Source organism: Dermatophagoides pteronyssinus, unplaced genomic scaffold, assembly GCF_027571235.1.
Source record: "Dermatophagoides pteronyssinus isolate colony J.1.1.1.1 unplaced genomic scaffold, Derpt_VIB-CSIC_2022.12 sq0001, whole genome shotgun sequence".
Lineage (NCBI taxonomy): Eukaryota > Metazoa > Arthropoda > Arachnida > Sarcoptiformes > Pyroglyphidae > Dermatophagoides > Dermatophagoides pteronyssinus.
In genome coordinates this window covers 2,107,257-2,117,119 of record NW_027461525.1, presented here as the reverse complement: position 1 = coordinate 2,117,119, position 9,863 = coordinate 2,107,257, and the positions used below count along the sequence as shown (strand labels likewise).

The 9,863-nt window shown below is 29.5% G+C and overlaps 2 protein-coding genes across 2 annotated transcripts; one reads left to right on the top strand and one right to left on the bottom strand.

The window, feature by feature from the left end:
• Positions 1–5,484: 5,484 nt before the first annotated feature.
• On the top strand, positions 5,485–5,915 carry RpL35 (Ribosomal protein L35). Its single transcript, XM_027343186.2, has one exon. The coding sequence runs from the start codon at positions 5,485–5,487 to the stop codon at positions 5,854–5,856; it is 372 nt and encodes a 123-aa protein (XP_027198987.1). The 3' UTR covers positions 5,857–5,915.
• LOC113793195 (cholecystokinin receptor type A-like) lies at positions 5,852–9,010 on the bottom strand. The gene is made up of 7 exons (XM_027343185.2): positions 8,057–9,010; positions 7,825–7,973; positions 7,505–7,750; positions 7,174–7,430; positions 6,753–7,116; positions 6,562–6,694; positions 5,852–6,502 (listed from the first exon to the last, which is right to left on the bottom strand). The coding sequence occupies exons 1-7, from the start codon at positions 8,238–8,240 to the stop codon at positions 6,009–6,011; spliced, it is 1,827 nt and encodes a 608-aa protein (XP_027198986.2). The 5' UTR covers positions 8,241–9,010; the 3' UTR covers positions 5,852–6,008.
• Between the last annotated feature and the right edge of the window lie 853 nt (positions 9,011–9,863).

Genomic DNA, 9,863 nt, shown 5'->3' with positions numbered 1-9,863 from the left:
GGCAAAAGATTTAATCATGTTTATAAGATGATAAAATTTGAATCCAAACAAGCACAGATTTATTATAACGTTTACAATGATGACATTATTGGAAAATTTAAAAATGAAAAAAAATTCAGCAATAAATATCAAATTTGAATGCATGTGTGTATTTTCCAACCACACATGTTTCAAACCTTTGAAGCCTTAATGTATTGTGGATCTTCTGTATCTGTGTGTGTGTGTCGTACGTTTATATAAAGGCATTCTGTCTAAAATGAGCTTTATTTTCTTACTATATATGTACCATATGATCGTAATCGGGTTGTAAATACGACCCCATAAAACACAATATCGATAATCATCGACGAGTTGAAGCTCTTTTTTCTTGAAGCTTAGACGATAAGACGATTTATAGTTGCTATGCCCTTTTTTTTCTTAATGTTTATCAACACAGTTTACAACATTCGCACATAGTGTTTTTTTTCATACGGGAACTATTGAATTTTTGATTCGGATGCAACGAAAAAAAAATATTATTGGACTGAGGCAACATAAATTTTGATAAATAATGGTCACACAGAAAAAACAACACAGTTGAAAATAATTGCGATGTGGAACATTATCAAGTCAATTCAAAAAAACGTTCGTTGTTTTTTACAAATTGCATCGATTCAATCAATCAATTTTATAATGAAAATGAATTTAAGACAAACAAATTTTTTTTGGGAGAGGATTGCATTATGGGCCAATTGGGCGCGTCAATGAAATGAAAAATGAATTGCACAAGCACAACATATAAACCATGTTTGATTTCATAAAATATGAATCACAAAATATGAATTGCAAGTTTTTTTAACCATAATCCCAATCAAATTAAAATGAAAATATAAAAACATCACCGGGTTTGATGTCATCATCATCAACACACACACACACATATAAACAAAAATCTACAAAAAAAATTATAATGTTTGGCCCAAATAATGGTCAAAGTTAATGAAAAAAAACGGTAATAAAAAAATTTTGGATTCGTTCCAGACACTTAGATATGTATGGTATATGTAAAACTTAAACAGACGTCATCGTTTTTTTTTGAATCAGATTCAATTCTATGAACATCTACCCATGTAGAATATATTTTCACCACCACCACCACCACTACTATCCAAAAAGAATCCAAAAATCCAAAATGGATCGAACAATAAGGGTGCGACACAATTGTGTTATGGGTCAGAAAAGCATCAGTGAAAAAGTATTCATTCATTCATTTTAGATAGATAGATAGATAGTTAGTTAGAGGGGTTTGGGTTGGATGAACCAGAACCAAATAGCAAATAACGGTATGTGAGTACCCTACTCTATACTCTTAACCTATCGAATGGAAAAAAATAGAACCCATCAGCATCATGAACCTATGTACCGCATTTAGTTAAAGTTATATGTGTGATTATAAATGAAATTGAGAATGCGCATTGTAGAATTAAACAGTAGTATTCTTGAACTAGAATTCTTGATTCGTGTCTTAGATTTTTTTTTGGATCGTTTATGTTATTCAACATGGATTGGGGTGCGGCAAATCTACATGTTATTTTTCATCATCAGTGATATTCTTGGTTTAGTTTATTTAGCTTTGTTGATAGTAAAACTATAGTTTTTTGGAGATAGAGAAACAAAAAGAAATAATGTAACCCGATCCATGAAAATTCATTATCAGATTAGCCCAATATAAATGACAAAGATATATGATCAAAAAAAAAGAATCGAATAAACTTTTGATTATTTTGAAAATCAATCAATATTTTAATTATTTATAAATCGAAAAGAAAATGAGATGCCAAAAAAGACAGACAAACAAACACAGATAACACAAATATATCGAAAAATATCACATATTTAATGCATATAAATAAAACTGAAATTGTCAATGACAATAGACACATGAATGATTTGAATAATAATAGAATGGAATGATCAACTTATTCTATATATATTTGCTATGAATGATTATAATTATAGTTGACATTAATTAAAATGAAAATTCATTCAGAATGACGGTAGAACCAAATCAACAACAACAACAAAATGACCGAATCATATATTTCAAGGTTACAAAACAATACAAAATGTATGAATATTTTGAAAAGATTCTTTTGCATGAATTTATTACAACAAAAAAAAAATCTGATTGAATCAGTTGATAAAATAAATGTGACAATTAATGTCATGTTTATTCAGATACACCAATCTTCTGAGTATAGAATGTGAAAAAAAGGTTTTAGCCAAAAACTAATTTGATTATGTCATTGGTTCGTGAGAGAGAGAGGGAAAGCGAAAAAAAAAGAAATGATATTCGACCAACATGATATTCAAGTCCAGTAAGGACGAATGAAAAAAACATCTGGCCAAAGATATATTTGGTGTTGGTTCGTGTGTGTGGATGCTAACCATCTGTAACACTGCAAACAAACAGAATAACAAGCTAAGTTAATGTCGTATACATGCAAATTAAATGTCAACTATAGAATAACTATCGTTTGACAAGTTAGTTTTTTTAAAAAATGGTTTTTTTCATTAACATTCATTTTTAGGCTATATGTATTAAGTTTGAATCTGAAAAAAACAAAACAAAGATGCTATAAGGTCATTGAAATGAGAATTAAGTTGGTTCATTCAACCATAGTATTATTAGATAAAAGTTTTATAGATAAATAGACAATCAATAAGGGTTTTCCTATTTATGAATCAAGTTTTTTTTCATATATAACTTATTATAAATTGTTAGTAACATAATGTAATTGTCGCATCATCTATTTTTTCAATTATTATCATCATTATTGGATTCTATTTATAAACTAAGGATTCATTTGGTTAAGATGTTTTCTTTCGTTTTTTTTTTTGCTATTTTAGAATTTAAATCCGAATTTATTTCAGTTGAGAAAGAGATTACATTAACCCCTATGATTGATTCAAATTTTTGTTTTTTTTTAGACAAACAATCGGGTTAAGCCAATTTCATATCAGTTCCGGTTGTCTGATCAAAATGATTGATTGAATTGTATTGAACAATTGAAAAAATTGTTTTTTGTTCAACAATCCAATTAATATTTTTTACCAGGTAAAAAAAATTGGCATTTCCTATCAATAATTGAATGAATGAAATGATGGCCAGCATCATGGATTTGACCGAAAATTAAAAGAAACACATTCGAAAGAATGAACAAACAAACTTCCATTTATCTGTTTGTTTTATGTCAATGCATTGATGATTCATTAAATAAAACGAAAATGGTTGACGAACTTTCTCACATCCGAATCATATTTGATTGCCAACAATTTTCGTCTTATGCATATATTTATAATGTTAATGTTTTTTTTGTTGATGTTGTCTTAATTGTGAAGCGAATAATTTTTATTTTTCGTAGAATAAAGAAAAAAAGAAGAATAGTGGTGGAATATACACACACACACACACAATAAACTATAAGAAAAGAACCATAATTGATAATTTATCTCCATCATCTTGACAAGACAAAATAAAAGCACTGAAATGTCTTCTTATTCGAATGGTAACCAAAAAAAAAAAAACAACAAAAATCAAGTTTTTTTCAATTCAAAAACAAAAGCAGAAGAGATTTTATATATGAGATAGATATAAACCAGGATAACAGACAAACATTATTCATACTGATTGCATCTCAGTACACTGTGGGTGTAGGAATTATCATTATTTTTGTTTTGTTTTGTTATTCTTTTCAAAATTGATACCTGTTTAAAATAGTGATACCCCTTTTCTCTATTTCCCCGCTTTCATGAGTCATAACATTGAAAAAGACGGGAAAAAACATAAAAATTGATCAGGATTCCTGCACTGATGCACACCAATGTTATCATACTGATGATTGATGGATGAATTTAAACTAAAAATGATGATGAACATTCATGACTGATAGATTATATTTGGATCTATAGGTGTGCATATATGTCTATTTATTGCAAACGTATTGTGCAATGTAATTATTATTTAAAAAAATATTTTTAAAAAAATTCAATAATCAAAATAAAATTGGATTAAACAAATGGATTTTAAGGATTAATGAGGATAATGTAAAATGAAAATGATTGAATATTTTGCCATTCATTTTTGTTGAATCAACAACAAAGATGATTGTCATTGTGTGTGTGTGTGTGTATTGCAAACCTACCCAACGACAAATACTTTAACCCCGTTATTTAAAATTTTTGTTTTTTTTTTGCTTGATTATAAAAAAATCAAATATCTATATTGAAGGCCTATTTAAACACGCAAACAATATCATCACAATTAATAATTTTGTTTTGGAATGCAAGCCCTTAGCAATGATAATGAACATAATGATGATTAATTATATCGAATATTAAAGAGAAAAAAAAATTCAAGAAATGAAAGAACAATCATCATTATCATCATAGAAATGATTTAAGAATGATAAAAAAAACCATTTCTATATGGATTCAAATCCGATTCCAATTAGTCGAACGAATAAATATGTTTATAATCACTACAGTGATCCAATGATTTATGTTGTTTTTTATATGGCAATAATAATAATGACATTACTAAATGAATGATAATGGAATCGGAATTTTTTTTAGACAAAAAAAAATCATGATTGAAAAGGAGAGATTTTGAAGGAAAGTCATAAAATTTTATGCTCGCCACAACAAGAGATTTGACAAAGATAACGAATGTTGTTCTTTTTGGTCATTTTAAAATGTTAATAAATACAAATAACAACGAACCAAGACGAAGATGACGATAATGATGATAATCGACAAGAAATGACAAAAAAAAATTCAATGATGATATATGCCATTGTGTTGAATATTCGGCAAGGTTACATGTTCGTCAATGACAAGCTGGCTGCATCACATAACCTTCTATTGAAAAAAAAGATGGCTAAAATATTTTTCCAGATCATAAAAAAAACATTTGTGACCGACCGAACAATTTAACTTTTGTACCTTATCATCTTGTTTGACATGTATGCATTGTTGTTAGATCAATGATAAAAAAATTGACTAGTGTAGCCAAATGGAAAGATGACCTTATTGATGGGTCCAGATGGCTAACGAAACAACAACCGATAATAAATCCGTTGAATCAACAAGGATTATCAATCAAAAACTGAAATGATTTTATTTAGCTTTGTTCAAGATTTTTAGTGCCATCTGTTCGACTGACTTGAAATTAAAGTTACTATTTCAACTTACCATTGTGTCAATAGGCATAGCTCACACGTGTGTGTGTGAAAGAAAAAATCTTTCCTTTTTCCTGTTGATTTCGCTGGACGGTGCTCTAAAGTTGTGTGTTTTGTAAATTATTTTGGTATTTTAGCCGTATTTTTGTGATTTTCGGTAAGTTTTAAGCGAATTTTTTAAATTTATTTTACAATGATTTTATATAATCGTATTAAATCATCATTGTTTTTTTTGACAAACGTCTTACAGGAAAAATTAGACAAAATGACTAAACTTAAGACAAAAGATTTGCGCGGCAAACGCAAAGATGAATTGATGAAACAATTGGATGAATTGAAACAAGAACTTTCAAATCTTCGTGTGGCTAAAGTAACTGGTGGAACAGCATCAAAATTATCGAAAATTCGTGTATTTCGAAAAAATATTGCCCGTGTATTGACTGTCTACAATCAAACACAAAAGGAAAATCTTCGACGTGTATATCGTGGCAAAAAGTATAAACCATTGGATTTGCGTCCAAAATTGACCCGTGCAAAACGTCGAGAATTGACACCGAACGAAAAAGCCATCAAAACGCGAAAGCAAATACGACGTGAACGATTGTGGCCACAGAGAAAATATGCATTGAAAGTTTAATATCAAATTCCTTTTTTTATTTTTTAAGCAAGGGAAAAATAAATATTTTTTCTTGTAAATTTTTCTATTTAAGTATCATCAATGAAATGTTAATGGGTAAAATTTCAAAAGAAAAAGTAGAGAAAAAATCACTTTCGATGTCAATATTTTTTTCAAATACGATAATGGTCATTGACCATTGGATTTGGATCAATAACGTTCGTTGCTGATGATTCCTGTCCAATTATTATGGATGAATCTTGCGGAATTGCTTTCATTCGAATAGTACTTGAGAGGGGATGTTTATTTGCCAGTGATAAAGATTTATTCTGAATATTGGTTGTGGGACTGAATTCCCATGATTGACGTTTTCGTTGTAGATCTTTTCTCGATCCATCCATATGATCCATCTGTATTTTCGTAGTTTGAATATCCACACGATTTGTTTTAGAATTTCCAATACGATGTGTGTTAGCATTGTGATGATTATCTTGATTATTGTGATAACGATGACGATAGTGATGACGATGATCGATACAATGACCGGTGGTGATCAATGACCAGAATTGCATGAATATTACCCGAAAATAAAGTCGAAAATTTTTCGACATGAAACCATAAATAATTGGATTGATAACAGAATTGAGATATGATAATAGAAATGTAACTGTAACATAAGAAATTGAGACTTATTTCGATTTCATTTTAATCATGCTTAATAATTACCAGTAATAATTTCTTTCAGAATTCCTTCATTAGTTTCGGCAATCATGTTGAAAGCACGAAGTAAGCCGATTACTAATGTTGGTGCCCAACAAAGTACGAATAGCACAACGACGGCAACCAACATTTTAATTACCTATGAAACAAAAGTTTTCAATTATTATCTGATTTATTTGAACTATACGATTACTAACTTGTTTGACAGTTTGATTGTCTTCATCGCTGGTTTTAAAATGATGTGAACATTGTTGACAATATGAATGTCGAGAATTTCGGAGCGATTGTATTGATGGGACGGCTGTACTATAATGTGATTTTATGGATGATGAAATCGATGTCGGTGTTTGTGGCGGAAATAGATTTCCATTACCTGGCTCACTATTATCGACTAATATCGTACTGTTTCGATTAAGATAATGAGCAGCTGCCGTAGTCGATGTTGTCGAATCCGATGACATAGATGCAGTAAATGCAATCGCATTGATGGGAAAAGATGATCTAGATGATACCCAATTAGTACCCGTTGAACAATTCGAATCGCCATTATTGTTTGTCAAACTGTGTCAACAAATTGAATGATATGTTTGAATTAGAATTAGAATAATTTATACTTACAAATGACATGCATGGCCAAATCTCATGGCTGTACGGCGATGAAAAACGATCCATAAATGTGTACAAATTCTTGAATAAGTAAATATCATGACCAATGTTGGTAGAATCAATATTGTACAGATTTGATATACTTCGTAAACAATACGTGCTTCATGCCATTTTTGATTCATATCCGATTCATCAACTGCCCAATCGGAAGCAATACGTACACACCAGAAATGATCAGAATCATATTCATCACCAATTCGAACCAGCATCTGAACAATGAGATAGGATAGGATTTCGACAAGATCAGTATGAAAATCGGAGCTCATCAGTAAACATTGCTTACATAAACACCCATTGATGGAGATGCTAGTATAGCCGATAATAGCCATGTAAGGCATATCATCTTACGAATATGCCGCATAGAGAATGTAGCCCGACATTTTACAGGATGTATGATAGCATAATAACGTTCAACACTGATTATGGTCAATGTAAGCACTGAACAATAGGCGCTCAATGATTGAACATAATGTATAGCTTTACACATGAATAGACCGAATGTCCATGTATAAGTGATGAGTTGGATAAACTGTATTGGCATTCGTGTTTAGCATGTAAATTAATGCATTTTTGAAATTCTTATCGTTTTTTTTATTGACCTACCTTGATTGGAATGCAAACACAAACCAGCAATAGATCGGCAGTGGCCAATGATGCCAAAAATACGTTCGATAATGTACGCATTCGAGGATAATGTGCAACGATGTAGATAATAAGTCCATTGCCTATGGTGCCTAATACAAATGCAGCTCCTGATAAAAGTGATTATAATTTTCGATATTTGAATATATTACTAACATCTAATATGTATTATCAAGAAAAATGTTTTACTCACCATAGAATAAAGCTGTTAATGTTGTTGTTAAATCAAATAAACTGAAACTTATAAATGTTGTAGATGATAAGGATGGCGAGAATGGAACATCCGAATTATGACCGATAAATTCATTCACATCAATTGAATTATTCTTATCATTTATTCCATGATGATCATTATGATTAGCCATAAATAGATTCATGATCAAAAAGGGTTGTTGACATTTATTTTTTTTTTTACATAAAAAAACAACACAAAATTCGTGAAACAGAATCACCGACAAACAACATTAAAATGTATGAATATTATTATCAGTAATGATTCAAAATAGCAAAATTGAATTTATAAACTTTTTAATAACGCAGAAGCAGTATACCGAAAACTGGTCAGACAGTAAACCAGAATTTTTTTTCTCATAGACCAGACCAGATGAATGAATTTGAAAAAAAACTTTGTATCTGGAATTGTTTTTTTTCATGAACGATCACAAATGAAACTAATTGCCCCTGTTAATGGAATCCATTGGAGAATTTAAACAATGAAAAGAAAAAAAATGAATCAAATTCAAGAGTCGAAAAAATTCACTCTAACGACACACCAAAAAAAAGCAGAAATAAACTTTTCATTTGTTGCCAAAGCGAACACTAATTTACGAATCGACAAATGGGAAAAAAATTAAAAAAAATCACTTAGGAGAAATGTGATCATTGAATGAGAAAAAAAACATCAAAACAAATTGACAAAAGCAAAACAACAAACATTGACACATCTATCGAACAAATGTATTAATGAAACAAACGAAAAAAAAATTATTGATGCCGAATATGATTCCAGAAAAAAAATCATCAACAATAACAACCGAAACGAAATAAAGGATTCGATCATCCCGTTTTTGGGTGAAAAAAAAGAAAGGAAAAACTTCAATGTTTAAATTATGTTTGTTTTTTTGTAAATATAATCAATTCAATCAAACTGTTGTTTTATTATCAAAAAAAAAAAAAAATATAAAAGAAATTTTATTTTTTTGTTCGTTATTGTCGATCGAAATAATAACATCACTCTTGCCATGATTTAATGATGATTATGATTATGATTATGACGATTTAATAACCATATGTGCAAACAAAACAAAACAAACGAAAAAAAAATCTGATGAATTACAAACATTATTGAATCCCAAATTAGAATAAAAATTAGTAATGGATATACAACAACCAAACACACATTTGCACAAAAAGAATTGAAATTCTCAAATATTCACAATTCCATCATCATTTCAAACTGGCGCCAATAATTTTTTTTACGTTTCAGTTTCATCAATACATTCATTTCATTTAGTTACAAATTTGAAAATATATATAGACATTCAATACTATAAAAATCGAATGGCCAAAACAACAATCTCCAAAGCAGGAATATAAAGGCAATGGATAAATAGGATCGAGAATTATTTTCAACTAGTGGTGCGGATATAGTAAAAAAAATGAACAATTCTTTTGTATAAGTATTCTTTTTTAAGTTACACACACACAGAGAACAAATAGTGTAATGAATTGGCGCGCATCCACACCAAAAAGCCAATTCTAGATCCATAATGATGATGATGATGACGGGAATGAATGATGCAAAATGAATATAAAGAATGAAAAAAATGTTTTTGAATTCATATGGATTATTACAATACAAGACTTTTTTTCTTATTATTATCATTATCAGAGATAATTTAAGAAAGAAAGTTAAAGAAAGTTAAATGCTGTTGTAACTTTTGAATGGACATTTTGAATTCAAGAGTTTAGGTCAATGCCATCATGTGATTCAAGAAAGA